Here is a 24,120-nt window from a genome sequence, read left to right on the forward strand (position 1 = left end):
CACATCATATAGATGCACATAATGATAATAAATAAAAATTTAGAAAATACTAAATTTTTGGATGACGAGATGGCTCAGGGTCTAAAGTACTTATCCCCAGAACTCACATAAAATCTTGATACAATATCCCAAGAGTCGATAATCCTAGTGCATCCTTTGGAGAGACAGAAGCCCATGAATCAGCTAACTTGATGTGTGCAGAGTGAACAATAGAGTCATCCTATCTCAGACCAGGCATAGACCAACACCTGAGGCTGTCCTTTAACCTTCCCATGCACCACATACATCCCAGTTGTAACCACCAGGATAAGTAATTTTATTTTTAAATGTTATATTTATTTGAGTACTTTAAAAAAGGATTTATTTATTTATTTTTTTAAATATTTATTTATTTATTATGTATACAATATTCTGTCTGTGTGTATGCCTGCAGGCCAGAAGAGGGCACCAGACCCCTCTACAGATGGTTGTGAGCCACCATGTGGTTGCTGGGAATTGAACTCAGGACCTTTGGAAGAGCAGGCAGTGCTCTTAACCTCTGAGCCATCTCTCCAGCTCCCAAAATGATTTATTTTTAATTATGCTTATATGTGTCTGTGTATGGGAACACACGTGTGAGTGTTGGGTGTCGAGAGAGGCAGGAAGAGCAGCAAGCACTCTTCACACTGAGCTGTTTCTCTAGCCCCGTGAGTATTGATTTAAGATTTTATTACATTCATTGATTGATTAATTGACAGAGAAAGAGAGAAAGCCGCATTCTACACGTGGAACTTAGAGCACAACTTCTGGGGGTGGATTCTTGCCTTTAACCCACTGAGCCACCTGCCAGCACTTCTGTGAGTACTTAGTAATAGTATTTATTCGTTGTTGACCCTGCCTGTCTGGGGTCCACTTTGAGGTTACTGATCCAGAGAAACGAGAAGCATCAGGCAGATTAATTTAAAACTCTTAGAAACAGTGTTCGCAGTGTATAGGGCTGGTTGAAGAAAACAGGTAGGTAGGCAGAAAGAAGGAGGGAGGTAGACAGAAGCTGCTGAACTGTTAGGACAGCTATGAAATCATGAGTCCTTGGGCACAGAGAAGTGGCCTTGGCACTAGGTAAAGAGTTTATTAAAAATGTGTTGAAATAAATGAAATTTTAAGGATACAAATGGTCTCCAAAGTGAAAAGTTAGTTACTGATTTTTGTGGTAATGATCTAGATTCTATTAAAAAGTCAAGCCATAAAACTGGTGACACACGCCTTTAATCCCAGTACCTAGGAGGCAGAGGCAGGTGGATCTCTGATTTCAAGGCCAGCCTGGTCTACAGAACTAGTTCCAGGACAGCTAGGGCTGTTATAGATAGAAAGCCTGACTCAAAAAAAAAAAAAAAAAAAAAACAAAAAAAAAAAACAAAAAAAAACTGGATGTGGTTGGACACTTGTAATCTCTGTGCTCTAGAGGCAGAGGCAAACTATCAGAAGTCTGTGTTAGGGTCTGGAGAGATGGCTCAACAGTTAAGAGCACTGGCTGCTCCTGCAGATGACAAGGATTCGATTCCCAGCACTCACCTGGTGGTTCACAACCGTCTATGAGTCCAATTCCAGCGGATCCAATACCCTTCTCTGGACTTACATGCCCAGGCCCTCTTCTGGGCCTTGAATGCTTGTGGTGCACATTCATACATAACAAGCAAAACATACAGAAAAATAAAAATAGATACTTTTTTTTAAAAAAAGTTATTTGGCAGCCAGGCAGTGGTAGCACATGCCTTTAATACCAGCACACAGGTGGATCTTTATGTATTTAAGGCTATCCTGGATTAAAGAGCAAGTTCCAGATCATTAAGGCATGTAGTATAGGTTCACAATCTCTTGATTGAAAGTCTAGAAATCCATAAAAACACAACCTGGAGTATTTTAATCTACCTATTCCTGTTCTGTTCAGAAATACTGGAGTAGACAAGATATACCTACTAAAAGGGATTTTTAAAACAAAAATTCATTTATTTTGGGGCTGGAGAGATGGCTCAGAGGTTAAGAGCATTGCCTGTTCTTCCAGAGGTCCTGAGTTCAATTCCCAGCAACCACATAGTGGCTCACAACCATCTGTTATGAGGTCTGGTGCCCTCTTCTGGCCTGCAGGCATACACACAGACAGAATGTTGTATACATAATAAATAAATAAATAAATAAATAAATAAATAAATAAATAAATAAATATTTTTAAAATTTCATTTCTTTTTTAAGTTGGTTTTTCAAGACAGGGTTTCTCTGTGTAGCCCTGGAATTCTCTCTGTAGATGAGGCTGGTCTCAAACTCAGAACTCAGAGATTCGCCTACTTCTGCCTTCTGAGTGCTGGGATTAAAGACATGTGCCACCACCATCAGGCTAAGGAGGCTCTTCTAAATCATTTTAAAACATGGCCTATTAATATTCTGTCTTTAAACATTAGTTGATTGTGCATATGTTTGTGTTTGTCTGCATGTTGTGCATATGAGGGTATGTGCCCTTGGAAGCCATAGGGTTCCCCAGAGTTTGATTTATAGGCAGTTGTGAGCTGTTCAACATAAGTGCTAGGAACCAAACTCAAATCCTCTTCCAGAACAGTGTGTGCTCTTAATCTCTTAGCAATATCTCTAGTCTCTTTTTTTGAACTAAGATTTCACCATCCTTGACTTTTCTGGAACCTTCAGGTATTATTTTGCCTCTGATTTCCAAGAACTGGCATTAAAGTCAGCTCTTCTTTTTCTACTGACCATTTTTTGAGTAAGAATATATGCATACAGAGTCCAGAGGGACAACTTTAGGTGTCATTGTCATTCATCAGGAGCCACCACCTTTCTCTCCATCTGCTCCCTGCCCTCAGACAGGGTCTCATTTCTCTGTCTTGGGAGTCACCAAATTGGCTAGGCTGCTGTTAGTAAGCTCCTGGGATCCTCCTATCTCTGCCTTCCCAGTGCCAAGGTTCCAAGGATTTTGCGTTTCTATTTTATTAGAATTTTTCCATATATTCTTAAAACATAATAATAATAACAATAAAGCTCATTGTTATTAATATTAAACTCAAGTTTAGCTCTTTTGCAAATTCCTAGGCACAAGCAGTTCTCCTGTTTCATTATCCCTAGTAGCTGAAACTATAAGGCCCCTGCCTCCTGCTGTGTCCATCCTAACACAGAGTCTTAACTTATTTTATTTGCATGACTGGTTTTATTGTCTTTGTTTATATGAGATAATCTCTAGCCTGTTGCTCAGTTCTCATGTTCATATATGTTCTAACATTGAGATACGTACTCCTTGTCATCTTAAATTTTTTTCTTTAAATTCACTTATTTTATCTGTATTTCTCTTGCCTGCATGCATGTCTCTGCAGCCAGCCTGTGCATGCCTGGTGTCCATAGAGGACAGAAGATAGTGTCAGATCTTCTAGACCTGGAGCGAGAGACTGTTATGAACGTCTTGTGTCTGCTGGGGATTGAACCCAGCAGGAGCAGCTAGTGCTCTTAGCTACTGGCTGTCTCTCCAGCCCCATTGTTGTCATTTTTAATAGCTAAACGTTTTTGATCTGTTAATATATTTTACTTAGAAAATTTATTTGAGGCTTATCTCTCTTAAAGTAAGTACTGATTGAGTAAATTAGCTAATACCTTGTTTTTTCATTTGCTACCCCACACCTCTTTTTTGGGGGTGAGGATTTTGAGATGATCTTTGTACATAGCCCTGGTTGTTCTGGAACTCACTATGTAGACCAGGCTGGCCTTGAGATCCTCAAGTGCTGAAATTAAAGACATGTACCACCACACCTACTCTCTGCCACCTGCCACCCAGTCTTAACAGTATCTTGGTTTGCTGGAAGAATTTAGTGATAACTTCTGTCTTTCTCCAAGGGAGAAGGAATTGATATTGATTAAACTACAGAAAAAGTGCTAAGGTGACCAAATCAGAATCGATTAGCTTAGGAGTATGTCAGTGATAGAGAAGATGATGCAAGAAGATATGCTCTCGGTTCAAGGGTATAAATTCATGAGTAACATCTGGTCATCGTCCAACTAGATGGCTCAGCATATAACTCATACCACCAAGCCTGAGGACCCAAGTTCTAACCCCCAAATCTCATGATGAAAGGAGAGAACAGACCCAGAAATTGCCCTCTAACGTCTGTGTATACTCTTGACATGCATATGCACGCACACAGATTCACTAAACATTACACTGGGAAAAACAAATCTGGTCATCATTTTGTGTGTGTATGTGTGTGTGTGTGTATGTGTGCATGTTTATGTTACTGAGTTATATTTCTGGTCAGTTGTTTGAAGCTGCTTGATTTAGTCACTGTAGAATATTGTGTGGGTATGATTTTCTTCCCAGGTTGGCAACAACTTACAAGGATGATCATCCTGAGCTCTCTGATTGGCTCCTCTTCAAACTCTGTCTTTGTTCTCTAGAGAGATGGGCTGGCAAAATGTTTTGCTGAGTTGAGATCATGTTAGTTCCTGATTGGCCTTGCCTTTTGTCTTATAAGTTACTTAAAAAAAAATGGTTCTGTAGATTATAAGCAAGGTTCCTGCTTGTATCTCCTTTTCCTTCCTTTTCTCTGTATCCATTTGATTTTTTTCCCCATTTGCATCTCATTTTTCTCCTTTCATCCCCTCTTTCTCTCTTCTCTCCTTTCTTCCTTTTTATTTTAATTTTCGCTTAGTTCACCAATTCTGTTTTTAGGTCGGATGATGAGCAGAGCTCTGCGGATAAGGAGAGACTGGCCAGGTAGGAACTGTGTGTTAGCATGAAACAGATGCTGCTGTTCTTCTTACCTTTGTCTCACCCATCATTTCTTCCCCTTTCTGTATTTTCTCTTATCTGTGGCAAAAAAAAAAAAAAAAAAAGGACACAGTTTTTAACAAGTTTGGGTGTAACAGGAACTTCGGCTACCCCTTCAGAAAGTTGTTAAGCTGGGCAGTGGTGGCAGACTCTCTTAATCCCAGGTGTGGCGAAGCAGAGGCAGGTGGATCTCTGTGAGTTTGAGACCAGCCTGGTCTACAGAGTGAGTTCTAAGACAGAGTAACCCTGCCTTGAAAAACTTAAAAACAAACTAAAAAGAACAAAGATTAGAAATTGCTGTATTCATTATTTTAAATTTTTTATTTTCTCTATTACTAAATTCACAGAATGAAAAGAATTTAGAAATAATGTAGTGGGGGCTGGAGAAATGGCTCAAAGTTTAAGAGCAAGCACTGGCTGCTCTTCCAGAGGTCCTGAGTTTAGTTCCCAGCAACCACATGGTGGCTCACAACCAGCTATCATGAGATCTGGTGCCCTCTTCTGGCATTCAGGTATACATGCAGGCAAAACATTGTACAGTTATGTATATTGTATACCTAATAAATAAATCTTTAAAAAATAAATAATGTATGTTCATTGGTGCTTTAACAGAAAAATACTCTATTAGAATACCTCTAATCGCCATAATTCCCAATATTTAGGACATAGCACTTACTTTGCACTTCCCTATGTAGACTTACAGACTAGATTACTCTGTCAGCAGAACTGATTGAATCCTTGTCATTTCTGAGGAAAGTTTTAGCTACCTTAGTATGACTGTTTAAAGATGGGTTTTTCTAGGCTGGAGAGATTGCTTGGTCTGTAAAGCATGCTGTGCAGGCATGATTACCAGAGTTTTGTCCTCAGAACCCACTAAAAAGCAGGGTATGGGTTTATAACTCTGCATATGTGTGTAATTCTAGCACAATAGGGAAGCAGTAGCAAGCAAATCCCTCAAGTCACCAGGCAGCTATGCTAGCTTAGTAGTCAAACCCGAGTCCCACTGAGAGATGCTCTCTTAGAAAACAAGGTGGGAGGCTGGTGTCCTGAGAACTAACACCTGTGTGGTGACACACACCTCTATTCCCAGCACTCAAGAGGCAGAGGTAGGCAAATCTCTGTGAGTTCGAGGCCAGCTTGTTCTACAAAGTGAGTTCCAGGACAGCCAAGATACACAGAAAAACCCTGTCTTGGAAAGCCAAAAATAAAAAAAAGTAACTCCTGAGATTTGCCTTTTTCCACATCCATGCACACAAGTGCTCACACACACTCCTGCAGTGTGCATATGTGCACATATTACTTCTCTGGACATCACACTCAAATGTGTCAGGTACAAAGAAAATGGGTACTTTAAATTTGAGAGCAGATTTTTTTCTATGTCCCAGACAAGGCAACTAAATATGAACCTATGTAGTGGGACCTTTTAGTGTTTTGGAAAGAGACTTTACAATCAGCCCATCTTTCCTCTTTCAAGACAGGGTCTTGTATACTTATGCTGGCCTTAAACTCATGGTTCTCCTGCTTCTACCTTCCAATTACTAGGATTCCAGGTATGTGCCATCATGTCCAGATAAATAATCTCTACAGTCAGATTTTCTTTTGAGGGAGTACTAGGGGTTGGAGTTAGCTTTGTGTGCTGTGGATGAACACTGTGCCCCTCCCTCTGTTAGTTCTCTTTAGGCTACTGACCATGATAAAGAAATACTGCTTTACACCCAAACCTTTCTGGTCTGCTCTTTGAGTTGGCATGCCTTACTAGTACCTGGATTATTAATACAAATATTTTTACTACTTTCCCCCTATATTACTTCTTCAAGCTGGGCCACAAATTCATTCTGGGGCTATCTCAACCCATGCCTACTGCTAATGCTTCCACCCTTCAGAGACCTGACTCACCTGACAGTTGTGAAGAAAGCATTGCACGGAGGAGGAGGAAAGCTCTGGGAAAGCCTTTAATCTTTTGACTTCATTTGTCATTTAGAAGAAGTACATTTGTGTTAGATTAGTGTGGGTTTTTTTGTTGTTGTTTTGGTTTGGTTTTTGGTTTGTTTGGTGTCTCTCTCCCCCCATCATTCTCCCCCTCTTCCCGTCTCTACAGAATAGCCACTGTAAGTGGTAAGGAAGTATATAAAGATGGTAAAGCCAAGTTGTTCATCCAGGAGCCAAAACGCAGCCTGTTCGGCTTTCTCTTTGAGGCTTTCTCTTCCATCATCATGGAAGCCCCTGAGCAACCTTTTAACTTTCTGGAATTCCTGATTGTCAACTGACTCTTAGCTTATTCCTCTTAACAGTCACATCGTAATTCTGCCTCAGTTTGAAGATCTTTGTTATCTTGGTTGAAATCTTTGTTACCCTGGTGAAATCCAAATTCTCTTTCCATGCTTTCAATTCCACATCTCCCTACTCTGCTCCTAGTCCCTGCATACATTTGCTCTGTCTGCCGACCCACATGATAACTTTGTACTCTTCAGTTCAGTGCACTGCCAAACCAGATACGAAGGTAGGACTTTTGTGCATTAGCCTAACAAATAAAATTCCAGAATCTTTCAGTTCTGCATTTTAATGTCATAGAAACTTACAACAAAGCAGCATTTAGTATCCTAAGAGAACTTATGCTATCATGTTTTCTTTTTTCTTCCTTTTTTTCTTTTTGGGACAGGTCTCATTTTGTAGCCCTGGCTGTCATGGAGCTCACAGAGATCCTTCTGCCTCTACCTCTTGAGTACTGGGATTAAAGACGGATACCACCATATGTGGCTTCTCTTTCCCCTTTCCCTCTCCCTCTTCCTTTCTGTCTTTTCTTTTTCTTTCTTTCTTTCTTTTTTTTTTTTTTAAGCACAGTTTTATGTATTCCAAGCTGGCCATGGACTTGATATGTAGCCAAGAATGAACTTAAACTTTTGATCCACTCAGATGCTGGGATTATAGATTTATACAATTACACCTGTTTTATGAGCTGCTGGAGATCAAACCCAGAGCTTTGTGCATGCTAAACAAGCACTCGACTAGCTGAAGTAAATTCCCAATCTGAGGTGGTGGTTGCTGCTGCTTTTTCTTCTCCTCCTTTAAAAGGGGCAGGAAGCAGGGGTAGTTTTGAGACCAGTGTTGCTGTGTAGCCCAGGCTGGTCTTAAACTCACTTTGAAGTTCATGATGATTCTCTTGTCTTAGCCTCCCAGTTGCTGGGATGTGCCACCATGCCTGGCCTCATTTGGTTCTTTTAGAACAGGCTATTACTGTGTAGTTTAAGTTCCCCTAGATCTTACTGTGTAGCTCAAACTGGCCTCAGACTTAAAAGTCTTGTGCTGGAGTTATAAGCGAGTGCTGCCCATGTCTGGACTCTGTACTGCTACTTCTTTCATCAGCTATTCATGTACTTCAGTCAGCAAAAGTCGGTCATTTTCTAGCCTTCAGGTGTTTTAATTAGTAACTATGCAGTCAGTGAAGCTGAGACTTGCTCCCTTAGGAACTTAAGTAAATGAAATCAACATTTTAAAAAACTATTATTTCTATTGTTTGTTTGTTTGTTGTTTGAGACAGCGGTTCTCTGTGTAACTCTGGCTGTCCTGGAACTCACTCTGTAGACCATTCTGGCCTTGAACTCAAGAGATATCCCTGTCTCTGCCTCCTGAGTTCTGGGATTAAAGGCATGTGCCACCATGCCCATCTTTAACTATTATTTTTAAGACATTTCTTTACTCTGAAGAAATAGTAATCTAGAGGAAGTGGTTTCCTGGAAAGGCATTATATCCTTGTTCTTTGTCTAGACTTCCTTGGTTTGTTTCATGCTTACTCTGCATGAGGTTGACCTGCTTGACTTCTGAGACTTGAATTTCATTAAAACCTAAGTACTATATCTTTCAGCAGCTGACCTGGTACCTGTATCACTCTCCTGATACCAGAGGGCCAGACGTGACCTAGAATGGAGCTTCTCTCTCTCTCTCCATGCAGGGAAAACCATAGTGAAATAGAGCGGCGGCGACGGAACAAGATGACAGCTTACATCACAGAACTGTCAGACATGGTACCTACCTGTAGCGCCCTGGCTCGAAAACCAGACAAGCTGACCATCTTACGAATGGCTGTTTCTCACATGAAGTCCTTGAGGGGAACTGGCAACACATCCACTGATGGCTCCTACAAGCCATCTTTCCTCACTGATCAGGTCTCTGGAACTTAAAGTGACTCTGAGTAGATAAGTTGAAAGCTTTAGACTAATTTCGTGGGGTTTTTGTTGTTTTGTTTTTGAGGTAAGATCTCATGTGGCCTCCAACTTTCTATACTGTCAGCAGTGACATTGGCCTGATCTCTTGCCTCCATCTCCCACGTGCCACCATGACCAACTTCAGAAGTTTGCTCAGGAAACAGCAGACCACATGGAAAAATGAATTTCAGAGCCAGGCAGTGGTGGCACACGCCTTTAATTCTAGCACTCAGGAGGCTCAGACAGGCAGATCCCTATGAGTTCGAGGCCAGCCTGGTCTGCACCACTAGTTCCAGGACAACAGACTTGAAACTCCACTCCCCCCCCCCCCCCAAAAAAAAAAGAATTTCGGTCTTTGGGTATAACTAAGTATTAGGGTAGTGAGAAGTAGACAAGAGTTGTGAGCACTATTTAGCAGTAGGTTGTAGGTGTTTTAGAACTTGACTCATACATACAGCCTGTGAGGTGGAAGGAGGCTGACTGCCAGAGAGAGGACCATGTTCACGGAACCAGGATTCCTTAGGTTTAGAATACTAGAAGATGGAAGAGTTCTGTCTCACCCCTGAAGCAACTTCTAGTCTAACAGGCAGTCGCTGTTGCTCCATGATGCGTTCTGTTAAATTTGGTATACACATGAAAACGGATGGCAGAAATGGTTCTGTCATTCAGGAACTCCATGTAAGAGCTATGGCTGTGCTGGAGATCCTCGGTTCAGTCTATGCTACTGCCAGAAGAAAGACCTAAATTTGAACATAATACATATGTGAGTGGTAAAATTATGAATGAAAAATGATGGAAAGAGGCATATGGAGAGCCGGATGGCTTTTTTGTTAGTATTTTATTTGTGGTAAATATAAAGGTGAGATGTCTAAATTTATTTAGTCTCTCTAACCTTGAATGAAAGTAACTGTGGAAGACAAGTTACATTTTAATTAGAAATCCAGGACATGCCTTTAATCCCAGCACTAAGGAAGCCAAGGCCAGCCTGGTTTACATAGAGAATTCTAGGTCAGCCTGAGCTATGTAGCAAGACCCTTTTTCAAAAACTAAAAAAGATATATGATCATTCATAACAAGAAAGCAAAAAACACTGAGCTTGATCCCTAACACCAAATACAGCTAGACATGGTAGCTCATAACCTGTGATTTTAGCACTAGGGTAGGAGTAAGAAGTTGGAAGTCATCCTCCCAAGGGCCAGCCTTTATACATAACACCTTATCTAAAATAAATATGTGTACACATGCAGTGTGTGATTACTGTGACCATGCCTTTAGCCAGTTATTAGCTATATGTGTTAATTCTAATTCCGGTACTTGAGAGGCTGAAGCTAGAGGATTGCCATGAGTCCAAGGCCAGAAGACCCCTGCCCCCCTCCAAAAACTTTATCATTGTAAGTCTTTTTATTCTCCCTTGAGTCTTAAGAAAAAGAGGTAGCTAGCATCTTAGAGAAATGGAATAAATATTTATTGTAAAAAACTTTGCCAGTGGATATTTAGGATGGGAACCCATGGCTTGGCTGAGGTATGAGCCTGGAATTTGTAATGGAGCAATGTGTATATACAAAGGGTCTTCCTGTTTCTCATGACTAGAAATATATGGTTTTTCAGAGTTCACTGCTGACTTGACTTATTTTCTTGACCAGGAACTGAAACATTTGATCTTGGAGGCAGCAGACGGCTTTCTATTTATTGTTTCCTGTGAGACTGGCCGCGTGGTTTATGTCTCTGATTCAGTGACTCCTGTTTTGAATCAGCCACAGTCTGAATGGTTCGGGAGCACACTCTATGATCAGGTGCACCCAGACGATGTGGATAAACTCCGAGAGCAGCTGTCTACTTCAGAAAATGCCCTGACAGGTGAGAGTTGGGTGGATAGTAAATGAGTGGGGAAAAGTCTTTATTTTGCTGAGGCATTAGAGATATTTAAGCCCTTATATTGGTTTGTTGAATCTGACAGAGCTTATAAAAATTTTCCCTTTATGAATATAATTCTTAAATTTTATTCACATGCAGAATATCTACTCTGTGGCTTATTCTTGGAAAATGTTTCATAAGTGGTTGTGTTCATAAGTTGTTTTGTGTCCTAATTATACTGTTAAAAAAACAGGGAAATTAAAATGTTGCAATAGTTTCCTTCCCGTCTCTACATAATAAAAGAACTATCTGTGCTTGTATTTCATTTATTATCTGCCTTTTTTTCATACCAACTTGTGCTTGACTTAGTGCTAGGTTCTATGATAATAGATTCTAATATTATAGGAGAGTGGTTATTCATCAGTGTATACGGTACTTGATTGTTACCCTTGTGTTTCTACTTTGTCATTCTTCCTCCACCCGCTTAAATGAGATTCAGTCCTCTGCCAGCATTTGGGTAGAGGAATAAGTGTTATTTGTTCTGGGCGACTGTATAGAAAGTTATAAAATGGAAAGAAATAACTGGTAGTTAAAAATCCATGAAATTCTAATATCTCTGTGGTGGACATGTTTGAATTAATTTTGTAGTTTAATTTTTTCCTTCTTTTGTGATTTTTGTACATTTTACTTCTCTAGTTTTCTGTTTCCCCAGAGGTTACTGCTGTTTTCTTTTTAATAAATAAAGGAAAGAAAAGTTTTGTTTTCAGACAGATATGTTTCTTAGCATGTAAAATTACTAGTTTTTAAACAAGGCACCCCATTCCCAAGCCTGAAGATAATTAGTAAACTGGCTAGACGGCTTAGTGGGTAAAGGAACTTGTTGTGTGAGCCCAGCAACCTCAACTTAGCCTGCAGAGCCCGGATGAAGTGGAGGGGAGATAACTCCACAGAGCTGTCCTCTGACCTCATGTATATGAATAGACTCATGCACGCAGCAACAAAAATACTGAAGTTTTGTGAAAAAAAAAAAATCAAGCATAAGAATACACCTTGCTTGGCCAAAGCAATGGTGTCACACGCTTTAATCCCAGCACTCGGGAGGCAGAGGCAGGCAGATCTCTGGGTTTGAGGCCAGCCTGGTCTACAATAATGAGTTCCAGGACAGCCAGGGCTATACAGAGAGCCCTGTTTCCTAAAACCAAAAGAGAGAGCGAGATAGACAGAGAGACACACACATTGCCTCTTGCTTCTTCCGGTATTGGAATGGAAATTCCTGCCTTGCTCAGAGACATTTCCAGTGCTGTCTTAGAACTCACAGTGAGAGTCCTAGATGAGGATTGGAGTAGTTATGGCTTTAAAAAAGAAAAGCATCTCTATCATAAACAAGAAGACTGGAGGGCAGGGAAGGGCACTTCCTCTTGCCTCCTGTATCTCCTCCTTTTCCCATCACAAGAATTAACTTCAGATTGCTCTCCACATCCTTCTCCAGGGCGAATCCTGGATCTGAAGACTGGAACAGTGAAAAAGGAAGGTCAGCAGTCTTCCATGAGGATGTGTATGGGCTCCAGGAGGTCGTTTATTTGTCGGATGAGGTGAGTGTGAAGTTGGGATTGTGTTGCGGTAGGAATAATGAGCAGCTGAGGCTTCCATTCTGTCAAAGGCTTTAACATTGAATTCCTAGAGCTACGTTCCTGGTCACAGTGGGTTATATTTAATTCCCAAGAACCGGATGTTTTGTCATAGTTCTAAATAGTCCTTAGAGAAACAACACTTAATGTGGCATAGTTGATAGGTCCTGTGTTTCTCCTTAGTTCTGTATTCTTATGGCATAGTTGATAGGTCCTATGTTTCTCCTTAGTTCTGTATTCTTTATTGCACAACTGTGCGATGCAGGAAAAATACACAAAATATAAAAATAAGTCTTTAAAAAAACTGGATAGAGAATCTGAAGAGATAGTTCAATACTAAGTGCTTTCTGTACAAGCATGAGAAACTGAATTTAGTTCCAAAACCCACAGAGAAAGCTGGACATGGTCACTCTGCTCATCCCATTTCTGGAGAGGCCTAGCCAGATTGGTGAACCCAGGTCCTATTGAGAGACTCTGTCTCAAACATCAAGGTCGAAGGGCCAGCTGGAGTGATGGCTCAATGGTTAAGACCTTACCCCCCTCCCACTTACATGTATTCAGACTCAGTATCAACATGCTTCAGCATCTAAGTTCTGGGATTATGGACATTTTTGTTGTATGGTGGCACAGGCCTTTGCCAGCCCTTAAAAGGCTGAGGCAGGAGGATTTCTATAAGGCCAGCATGGCCTATAGTGAGATCTTGTCTTAAAGGAAACAGTCAAGATCTGGTAGTACATGCTTGTAATCCTAGAACCTTGGAGGCCAAGGAGGGAAGATCATCAGTTCTAGGCTAGCATAAACTATATAATAATACTCTATCTCTAAAAAAAATAAAAAATAAAATGAAATAGAAAAGGGGACTTACTGCTCAGTGGTATTATGCTTGCCTGGGATACACAAAAGTTTTTTTTTTTTTTATTTTGTTTTTATTGTTATTCTGTTTGTTTGAATTTTCAGGCCAGAGTTTCTCTGTGTAGTCCTAGCTGTCCTGAAACTAGCTCTGTAGACCAGGCTGACCTCAAACTCACAGAGATCCACCCGCCTCTGCCTCCCGAGTGCTGGGATTAAAGGTATGTGCTACTACCACCTGGCTACACAAAAGTCTTAGTACTCTTATAAACAAAAAAACAACTTTTTTTTAGGCCAGGCGGTGGTTGTGGCGCATGCCTTTAATCCCAGCACTTGGGAGACAGAGGCAGGTGAGTTCAAGGCCATCCTGATCTACAGAGCGAAGTTCCAGGACAGGCTCCAAAGCTACAGAGAAACCCTGTCTCAAAACGCCCCACCTCCCCCCAAAAAGTAAAATTTTTATGTGTTAATACTATTAAAAACAGTTTTTTTAAAGTAGTCCACAAAATTGTTGGCATGGTGGTGCTTCCCTGTAATCTCATCGCTTGGCAGTTAAAGGCAGGCAGCCAGAGAGTCTGAGGTCATGCTGTGCTGCACCAGAGCTTGTCTCAAAGGCTGGTCTGGGTTGGTGACCACAGAGATAGTGTAGTGGGTAAGGAGACTTGGCAGAGAGCCACATAGTGAGGAGAGCCAGCTCCCCTGCATTTTTTTCTGCCTTTACATGTACACAGTGACACACACACACACCAAATAAATTATATATACAGACAGACATGTATGTATATGTGTGTTTTTAAATGGTCTGGGAGTATGACATTTTTGGTAGAGTGCTTGTCTAAAATGCATGGAGCTATGGGTTCAATATCCAACACCATATAAAATTGGTATGTTGGTACATGCTTGAAATACCATCACTCAGGTACTGGTGGCAGAAGGAAGGGTCAGTTGAAGGCACTCTCTGGGCCTTAGATATTTCCAGGCCAGCCCCGCGTAAAGGTGCTGTCTCAAACAAAACAACAAAAATATTAGTTTGACAAGTCATCTTGACTTCCTTGTTGTTGCCAGTTTTATATATATAGTTGGATCTCTTTTCCTCCTGTTGTTATTTATCATAGCCCTGCAAATTTTATTTTTTTGTCTTTTAAAACAGGTGTGGCAATAGCTCCGTGGACCCAGTTTCCATGAATAGACTGAGCTTTTTGAGGAATAGATGCAGGTAAAATCCGTAGCAATGAAAACGGGGTTTGCTTTAGCTAACCACTCTCTCTCTTTTATCTCACTGTTACTTACTTTCTAGCAGTGTTTCTCAGCTTATTTCTTATTTTTGGGTTTCTCTGTGTAGCCCTAGCTTTCCTGGAACTCATTCTGTAGACGAGGCTGGCCTTGAACACAGAGATCCACCTGCCTCTGCCTCCCGAGTTCTGCTATTATTTAAAGGTGTGTGTCCAGTTGCTGAACTTTAAAAGCTTCTCTTGCTCATTCTGTTTAAGAAAGTTGCTTCTACTTTACCTATTTTTCTTGGTGTGTGTGTTTTTTGTTTTGTTATATGGTGTGGTTTACTTCAACAGGGGTTAAAAACTTGGCTATTTTTGGGGTGGGAAAGAGCAGGCACTGAGTAGGTAGTTTTCTGGCTCTCCGGGAAGCTGAAGTTAAAGGTGCATAGACTTTGTTTCCCTAAAAATTTGCTTTGTGGGAGCTTCTGGAGTGGCTCATCTGATAAAGGTAATTGCTGCCAACCCTGACAGCTGGCACACACATGGTAAAAGGAGTGAACTGACTTTCTTAGGTTGTCCTCTGACTTCCATGTCCCCCCCACACACACACACACTTACATAAACAAGCCAATGGGGCCAGCAAGATGGCTTAGCAGATAAAGTCACTTGCTTCAAAATGAATTCAGTCCCCACGGTCCACAAAAGGGAAGATGGAAAGACTCGATTCCACGGAGTTGTTCTCCTCTGACTGCCTACCTCCACAGGTTTTAGGTGGTATATAAAACCCCACACTTACCATACATATGTTAGGACTAATAAATGGATAAGTAAATAAGTGGATGAATGAATGCTTTTAGAGGACATGCCCCTGTTTCCTATCTCTTCCAGGAATGGCCTTGGCTCTGTGAAGGACGGAGAACCTCACTTTGTGGTGGTCCACTGCACAGGCTACATCAAGGCCTGGCCTCCAGCAGGTAAGAAAGTAATGTCACAATTTCTCTCTTGATGCACTTGCTTACTTAGAAAATTGTCGATTAAAAAGAAAAAAACTTTTGGTGGGGTTTTTCTAGGCAGGGTTTCTCTGTGTGACAGCTCTGGCTATCCTGGAACTCTCTTTGTAGACCAGGCTTACCTCAAACTCACAGAGAGCCTCCTACCTCTGCCTCCTGAGTGCTTGGATTAAAGGTGTGTGCCACTACCTCCTGGCTTTTTTTTTTTTTTCCTCCTTAATGTGTTATTGGAAACATTAAAAGAGGCTGGAAAGAGGGCTCAGCAGTTAAGAGCACTTACTACTCTTGCAGAAAACCCGGGTACAGTTCTCAGCACCCATATATTGGGTTACAGCCACCTACAACTCCAGCTCGTTGGGATCTGATACCCTCTTCTGGCCTCTGCAGGTTCCTATACACGTGTGGTGCCCTGAACTCACACACGCAAATACACAAAAATAAATAAATCTTTTAAAGTATATTGCTGATACTTACTCATTTTTTAGCATGTAACAGCATATATAAAATAGATACTCATTTTTTAGCATGTAACAGCATATATAAAATAGATACTCATTTTTTAGCATGTAACAGCATATATAAAATAGATACTCATTTTTTAGCATGTAACAGCATATATAAAATAGATACTCATTTTTTAGCATGTAACAGCATATATAAAATAGATACTCATTTTTTAGCATGTAACAGCATATATAAAATAGATACTCATTTTTTAGCATGTAACAGCATATATAAAATAGATACTCATTTTTTAGCATGTAACAGCATATATAAAATAGATACTTATTGCTGCCCTGGACTCCTGAGTTCAAGCAGTTTCCCCTCTTCAACCTCTTCCTGGAATTGCCAAACATGAACAAACAAATAACCAAGTAACTATTATATTATAGTTTTAAAATATCCAAATTCATAATATTTTACACTAAATACTATGTCTTTAAGCAGTTGTGGCAAAGAAACACTGGGATTTTATTTTACTTTAGACAGGGTCTCACTATGTTACCCTGGATATCCTGGAACTCTTTATATAGATCAAGCTAACCTCAGACCCACACAGTTCCACCTGCCTTTGCCGGTTAAATGCTAGGATTAAAGGTGTGCCATCACTGTGCCCAGCTGGAAACATTAGAATGTCATGCAATTAATTTGGGCAAACTGAAATGGGAGCCAGGCTTTGAGGAGTAAATGGAAAATACCTTGATTGCAGTAATTTTAAAAGGGGACTTTTCTCTGGAAAGTGTACATGTGAGTAGAATACTTTTATTTGAGATTAAACCAGAGATGCAGCAAAGGTGGTACTGTGTTCAGATCAGATTTTTGTTTTGTCTTAAGACCTTGAAGATGCTCTCCCACCTCAGCCTCACGAGTGTCAGAATTACAGACTTGATTTTCCATGCCTAGTAAAATCAGCTTTTTACGTTGGCTGTCAAGAGTTTCCAAATCTTACCTTCTTTACTACTTCCCCACTGGAAGAGTATTATTGGGAAACGGGCATTTACAGAAGCCGGAAATGCAGAGAAAAGAGAGACAAGTTTTAATTATTATTTATTTTATGTGTATGGGTGTTTTGTCTGCATGTATGTCTAGGCACCACCTGTTTGCCTGGTGCCCACAGAGTCCAGAAAACAGTATAAGATCACCTGGGATTGGAGTTACAGATGGTTTTGAGCTGCTGTGTGGGTGCTGGGAATTAAACCTGGGTCCTCTGGAAGAGCCAGTGATCTTAACCATTGAGTCTTTTCTCAACTCCTGTTTTTAAGAAAATTTTAAGAAAAAATTAACATTGTTTTGGAAAAACCTGCATTTTCTTTCTGGCATTATGTCAGCAGTTTAACCTATGGTAAGTTACTTGATCTTTACATCAGTTTTCTCATCTATGATTTGGCATAATATATCCTGAAATGTATTGGTGAACCTTTAGTCACTTGCCTTTAAAGGGATTTGAGTTTGAGATCTCTGAGTCATTCTTGTTTTCCTTCATGAAGGTGTCTCCCTCCCAGACGATGACCCAGAGGCTGGCCAGGGGAGCAAATTCTGCCTAGTGGCCATTGGCAGGTTGCAGGCAAGTGTGAATCTTCACATCTATGTTCCTTTCAGATTAGGAAATAAATCTTTGCAGGACTTACTTGTGTTAATTCTTTTTTACTCTGTGAATACATAGAAAAAAATCCATCAATGTAAAAATCTGAAAAAATATGTTAATTATAGTAAACCTTGCTTATTCTCAGATTTGCCAAAAATCAAGAGCGTGAAAGAGGGTGGTAATCTTTTTGTTGTTGATACTGCTGACGACACTTCCCTCTGTTGTCTAGACCTCTAGCTCATAATTCAAGGGACCCTTCCACGTTAGCCTTTGAGAGCTTGAAGTTTAAGAAGGCAACACCATGCCAGGCTTCGCTTGACTCTGTTATTTATAGTTTTACAGTAGTTACTTTTCCATTTCTGGTTAATTTCTTTTGTCCCTGTGCAAAACAAGTACAAACTGGTTTTCTTTTGTTATTACATGCCTTATGATAGATTTTTTAAAAATATTTTTAAAGTTTATTTTTATTTTGTTTATGGGTATTTTGCTTGCATGTATGTGTACCACTTGACCTGCCATATGGGTGCTAGGACTTGTATAGGTGGACTTTTCTGTCCCACCATCACAGACACTTAATATTAATTATAAATGCTTAGCATATATATATATATATGTATACACATATATATATGTATATATATAATTTATAACATTTTTTATGTTATCTTTATTATTATATATACAGTATTCTGCCTGCAAGCATGCCTTCAGGCCAGAAGAGGGCACCAGATCTTATTACAGATGGTTGTGAGGCTTAGGCTCATTTTTAACTAGTTCTTATAACATAACCCATCTCTATTAATCTATGTGCTGCCCCCGGGCCCGTTTACCTCATGTATATACTTCCCATTCTGCTCACTCTACAGTTTAATGGTGTCTCCTCTGACTCCACCCCTCTTATTTGTTTGTTTATTTGTTTGTTTATTTGCCTGCATATATGTCTGAGGTTGTCAGCTACCTGGAACTAGAGTTACAGTCAATTGTGAGGTGCATGTGGGTGCTGGGAATTGAACCTGGGTCCTCTGGAAGATCAGTGAGTGCTCTTCTAAGCCATCTCTCCAGCCCTTGACTCTGCCCATCTCCCCAGATTCATCCTAGTCTGGCTCTCCTGTCCAATCTCTTACTGCCCAGCTATAGGCCAGTCAGCTTTTTATTAACCAGTAAGAATAATACATATTTACAATATAAAAAAATTGTTCCACAGCATTTCTCCCACTTTGTCTAATTACAAAGGAAAGTCGTTAACTTTTAACATAGTAAAATTAAATACGGCAAAGCAGTTATCAAGTAAGAATTGCAGTTACATCATCCAATCCATTTGTATTTGGCAAAATTAAAGAAAATGCTCTATTATTTATCTTATCTTTGTGAGTCTAAAGTTTTATACCTCATTTGCCTTTTGTCATAACTTAGGAAAACTTTAGGTCTTAGACTAACTTCATCAAAGACCTCAGAAGGGTGTAATGTTACCTAACGACAGGGACATCTAGCTGCCTAGACAATTGCCCAAAGTTCTTCTGTAATGTTGGGGCATCTACCTCTGGCCTATAGGCCTAGTATGTTGTAATAGACATTTCTGGGAAGCAGGGAATTTTGAAGTACTGTCCTACCCTGTCTTAGCAAGGTTTGACAGTCCCCTTTTTTTGCACCTGCTTGTCCAGTTTGGACGGAATACTGTCAGCAAGGGCAGTTTCTTGCCCAAATTTTTGCTAGCTTTTTACCATAAGGGAAGCAAATTTCATGGAGTTTCTTTGATGCTTATCTTCTTTTGAAGTAAATTAGTGCTGCCAGGAGCATATGTGTCTCACTGTCAGAAAAAAAAAAGTCTCATGTTATTAAAACATTTTAAATGCCATGTGTATTTACACATCTTTGAAGTGTTTGAAGACCTTCTGTCTATCTAAATATATCTGTTTTAATCTTGAAAACATACCTAATAAGACTACAAGTTTGATTATTATAGATGACTAACTACTAGTATGTCTTTCGTATCTTAAATAACTTTTAGGGACTAAAACTTTAAATTATGTTTTTAAATGTGCCACATAGGTACGATACCTTAAGATTAGAAGCATATATAAAGTATAATAAAAATAACTTTAATTTTTTTATCAATATACAAAAATCCATACCAATGTAAAATATTTGAGACTAGTGATTGTTCAAAAGTAGACTCACTAATCCACCCTTTTATTTAATCATTTTTATACTATATCCCCCTTTTGTCCCTTCAGAAAGAGTTCCTCAATCTAATCCCCTTTGTTCAGCTTAGTTCCTGACCATGAACAATAACTACTTGTAACCAATTCCACTGAACAGTGACAAACATCCATAACCCAGTGAATCACCAAAAACCACCCATCCCACCCACCTCTTAGGAATGCGGGCATCATATTCTCTAGGTTGCTTCTTGTTGTCTGGGGCAATGGCATCTTTAGGGGACCCTGAGAAAATTAATATAATCATCAAGTCCTGGGAGAGCCAGCTGTATTGTTTTTTGTTTAGTGTCTGTGTGATGGGAAAGTGTAGAGCTTGCCTGAAGTCTTGGCTGCAGTAGTCTGTGAGGCTGGACTATCTTAGCTAGCAGCTTTGCAGTTGCTCTGATGCAGAATTTTGAGGAAACTGCAAGCAGAGGCATTCTGAGAGGCTGGATCACCTGGCCTAATTGTCTTCATTGGGGTCTGGTCCTGTTGTTTCTTTCTGAAAAATGCATAAACTTTTAAAGGTAACATATATCTGCATTAATACAAGTTTGGAATGTGTGGTGTGCACATTTAAAGATAATTTTTTTCCTATGTTTTAGCAGGTAGAAGGCATCTATCAACTTTATAAGTCCATTTAAACTATATAACCAAACTGTAATATAATCTCTATCCATGCCATATGAAAGGATGGCATGTAATTATAAGTCATGAGGGCTCTGTAGCCAACAAGATTTATCATGTATCATCCAGTCTCAGAGCTGTTCCCATAGTAGAGGGATCAGCATATACGTCATCTGTCCTGTAGTCTTTCTTGGTTTCTTCTTTATGTCTATAACCAAGATTTTCATGAGGTCTCCCCAATCAAATCTGATCTTTATTAATTTTGAAGAGAACCACAACTTGTTATTTTCTGTGGAAACAAAGGCATAACCCCTTCCCCAATGCAACACATTCCCCAACTTCCATTCAAATGCCAGTACATCTCTAATACACACACACACACACACACACACACACACACACACACACGTGCATGCTGTTTTAATTCAGCAGTCCCTTCCATAATCCATTGTCTCAGCAGCTGCCATTCACTCATCAGCATTTATGAAATTCAAATGAGCAAAACACCACATAGGATCCGGACGCTCTCTGTATTTCCCATCCTTATGTAGCATTTTTCCTTTATATTACTTTACTCTTTCTTTATTTTTTCCTATGATTGTCTATACCCAGTTTTTGCTGTATCTGTTTAAAGGTTTTCTAACTTGGACCGCTTCACTGCATACCCACAGCCTTCTCTGACCATGTGAGCCATCCTGAAACCTACCACATGTCTCCACTTGGAGCTGGCTGGCTCAGGCCTACAGGCAGCAGTCAGGAACTGCACCTCTGTACAGTGTGGTCCACCTAAGAGACTGCAGACTAGGAAACTATCTGGCTTCATGTTTGTGTGTTTGGAACTTTTCTTTTTAAGCTTTCTCAGTCCTTTGTGGAAATATGTGCCCCGGGTTAGACACCAGATGTGACAAGTCTTTCTCTGTCCCACCAGCTCCCAGACAATGACAGAGACTTAAGCTTGTTTTTAGCTAGTTCTTGTGACTTAAACTAACCCATTTCGAATCAAGTGACCTGCCATATGGGTTCTAGAACTGAACTCAGGGTCTCAGGAAGAGCAGCCAGTGTCCTTAGCCATTCGACCATCTCTAGCACCTTGATTTTGATTCTTTTCCTGAACACAGTTAAGTTTCTCAGAAACTTGAACCATTCTGAATAATGAACACAGGCTAACCAAATAACAGGTAGCTAGCTTAGAGTTGCATTCATATATTTTTTACTTGACTAATGTAGTAAAGAAAACATGTATAGGAGTAGAGCTAGACTTTATGCATCTCATTGGGATTGCCATTTTTGCATTTCTGGGGGAAACATTTATAAGTTCCTAAATCTGATAGTCTCATATCTACGCAGATACTCATAAGAGGATTGAAAATGTTTTTTGTAAGTAATGGTATTATTTTGGCTCATTTTCTCTCTCCACTCTCAGGTAACTAGTTCTCCCAACTGTACAGACATGAGTAACATTTGCCAACCAACAGAGTTCATCTCCCGACACAACATTGAGGGGATATTCACTTTTGTAGATCATCGCTGTGTGGCTACTGTTGGCTACCAGCCACAGGTGAGAATGGCGTTACTACATTGTTGATACTGAAGCCTTTGCTTTCTGATGCTAGTGTTGAGGTTACATGGCTATGTAATTCCAGGGACGATCAAAATATAGCAGTCCAGTTCAGGAAAAGAGATTCTCCTACTTTACTAATAGCAAAATCTAGTCTCAACTTCCTACCAAGGCTGTCACCCCATATAGAGAAATATAGTTTATGAAACCACATGGAAATAGTGGGTATAAATGTATTCTTACTTTTTATTTCTGACATTAATACAGATAATTCTAAAGTATTTATTTTAATTATTCTAGTATAGCTACTCTCATTTAGGTAATTTATATAATTACTAATGGAATAATAACCTATAATAAATGTAAGTGTAGCACTGGTTATTAGATTGTTCTCATGCAGTAGATCCGTTAACTCTCCCTGACTTACATGACCTCTGTGATCTGTATGAGCCTGGCTATACATGTAAGAAATGGTCAGTGAAGAAGAAATCTTGAAAATGAAGAACTAAGTTGGAGGATTTACTTACATCTTGATCCAACCCTTCCTGTCAAGATTTTATCAAGGCAGTGTGGCATTATTATAGGGAGGTATTAACTTACTGATCTGCTCTGATGACGAGGCCAGAAGAGAGCCTTTTTTACATTCATGGTCATTGGATTTTCAGCAAAGGTGCTGAGACATTTCAAGGGGAAAAGATTTAACAAGTAAAGTATATCAGATGTATATGCACCATTACCCCTAAAAACCATCATACCATAGACAAAAATCAACTCAGAGCCCTAAATGCTAAGAACTAAAGTTGGAAATAAGCTTTTATAAGAAAGTCTTTGTGCATGCACATAGGTAAGACCAGGGCACGGCCTTGGGGGTCACCGGGTACCATTTGTCTTTTTCATTTTGAGGCATGGTCTCTCATTGGCCTGGAACTTGAAAAGCTATCTAAGCTTTCTGGCCTCTGAACTCCCATAATTCACCTGTCTGTGGTTCCTCTGGAATTGTGAGAATGTACCACACTTGACTTGATTTTATTTTTTATTTTTATTTTTGAAACAGTGTTTTACTCTGCAGCCTTGACTCTATGTATTTGGACCAGGCTGGCCTCAGGCTCAGAAATGTGCCTGCCTTTGCCACCTAGGTGCTTCGATTAAAGGCGTACACTACCATGCCCAGCTATTTTTTATTTTATGTGTAGGTGTGAGTACCTGAATATGTATGTGTACCATGTGTATATCTGGCATCACAGAGACCAGAAGAATGCCTTGGATTCCCTGGAACTGGGTTTATATGGTTAGAACACTCGTCTTGATAACAGCTACTTTTTAGGAACTGTTGGTTCAGAGATTGTAAATCCTCCAACTTGGCTCTTCATTTTTAACTGCCTGGTATATGATCTTTTTAAGAGCAAGAAGTGCTCTTAAGGGATGAGCCATTTCTTCTGTCTCACCTCAACTCCCCCACCTTTTTGAAAATACATATTCTAATGACCAAACTCAGGTCTTCATATTTACAAGGTATGAATGTTATCTATGTGTGGTTTTCTTTCCCTGTCTTTTTTTTTCTGAGATAGGTTCTCTCCCTACCTCAAACTGGAAATCTTTATGTCCTAGCCTCCTGAGATGCTGAGATTATAGGGTTTGCCTGACAAAAGTTTCTCCTCTAAACTGCTATCATTAAGACAGCCAGTAAGATGACTTTTTAAGAAAGGCCCTTTGTTTTCCGCTGCTGTGTTGTGGCCTACAAATACGTGCATACATGCATGTCCCTTAGAGCACAGCTAGAGCTAAGAGGAGAGCTTGCAGGAGCCAGTTCTCCACCATGTGGTCACCAGGCTTAGTGGCAAGTACTCATTGCACTGTCTCACTGGCTCTGCTTCTGTCTTCTGTTTGTTTCCTTTTCCCCCTCCACACACCTGTTTTTAGTAGGATAAAGGCAAGAAATAACATTGACATCTCTAGCTGACAGGAAGATGTACATTTTACTTTTCTCTCTCCACCTAGGAGCTCTTAGGAAAGAATATTGTAGAATTTTGTCATCCTGAAGATCAACAGCTTCTAAGAGACAGCTTTCAACAGGTAACATTTTTCCTGGTTTGGGT

General features: G+C 40.0%; 1 protein-coding gene across 3 annotated transcripts in view; it reads left to right on the top strand.

Annotated features, from left to right (window-relative positions):
• The window catches only part of Arnt (aryl hydrocarbon receptor nuclear translocator), a 66,667-nt gene that overhangs the window by 29,880 nt on the left and 12,667 nt on the right, over positions 1–24,120 (top strand). For 2 of the 3 annotated variants that reach the window (XM_057794186.1, XM_057794187.1), the window contains exons 5-13: positions 4,700–4,744; positions 8,748–8,961; positions 10,644–10,857; positions 12,344–12,446; positions 14,482–14,547; positions 15,434–15,519; positions 17,544–17,620; positions 21,890–22,024; positions 24,023–24,097. In XM_057794186.1, coding sequence (XP_057650169.1) covers positions 4,700–4,744; positions 8,748–8,961; positions 10,644–10,857; positions 12,344–12,446; positions 14,482–14,547; positions 15,434–15,519; positions 17,544–17,620; positions 21,890–22,024; positions 24,023–24,097 — 1,015 coding nt within the window. The remainder of the gene's footprint in view (positions 1–4,699; positions 4,745–8,747; positions 8,962–10,643; positions 10,858–12,343; positions 12,447–14,481; positions 14,548–15,433; positions 15,520–17,543; positions 17,621–21,889; positions 22,025–24,022; positions 24,098–24,120) is intronic. The other variant, XM_057794188.1, reaches the window with a different exon arrangement.

Source organism: Chionomys nivalis, chromosome 18, assembly GCF_950005125.1.
Source record: "Chionomys nivalis chromosome 18, mChiNiv1.1, whole genome shotgun sequence".
Taxonomy (NCBI): domain Eukaryota; kingdom Metazoa; phylum Chordata; class Mammalia; order Rodentia; family Cricetidae; genus Chionomys; species Chionomys nivalis.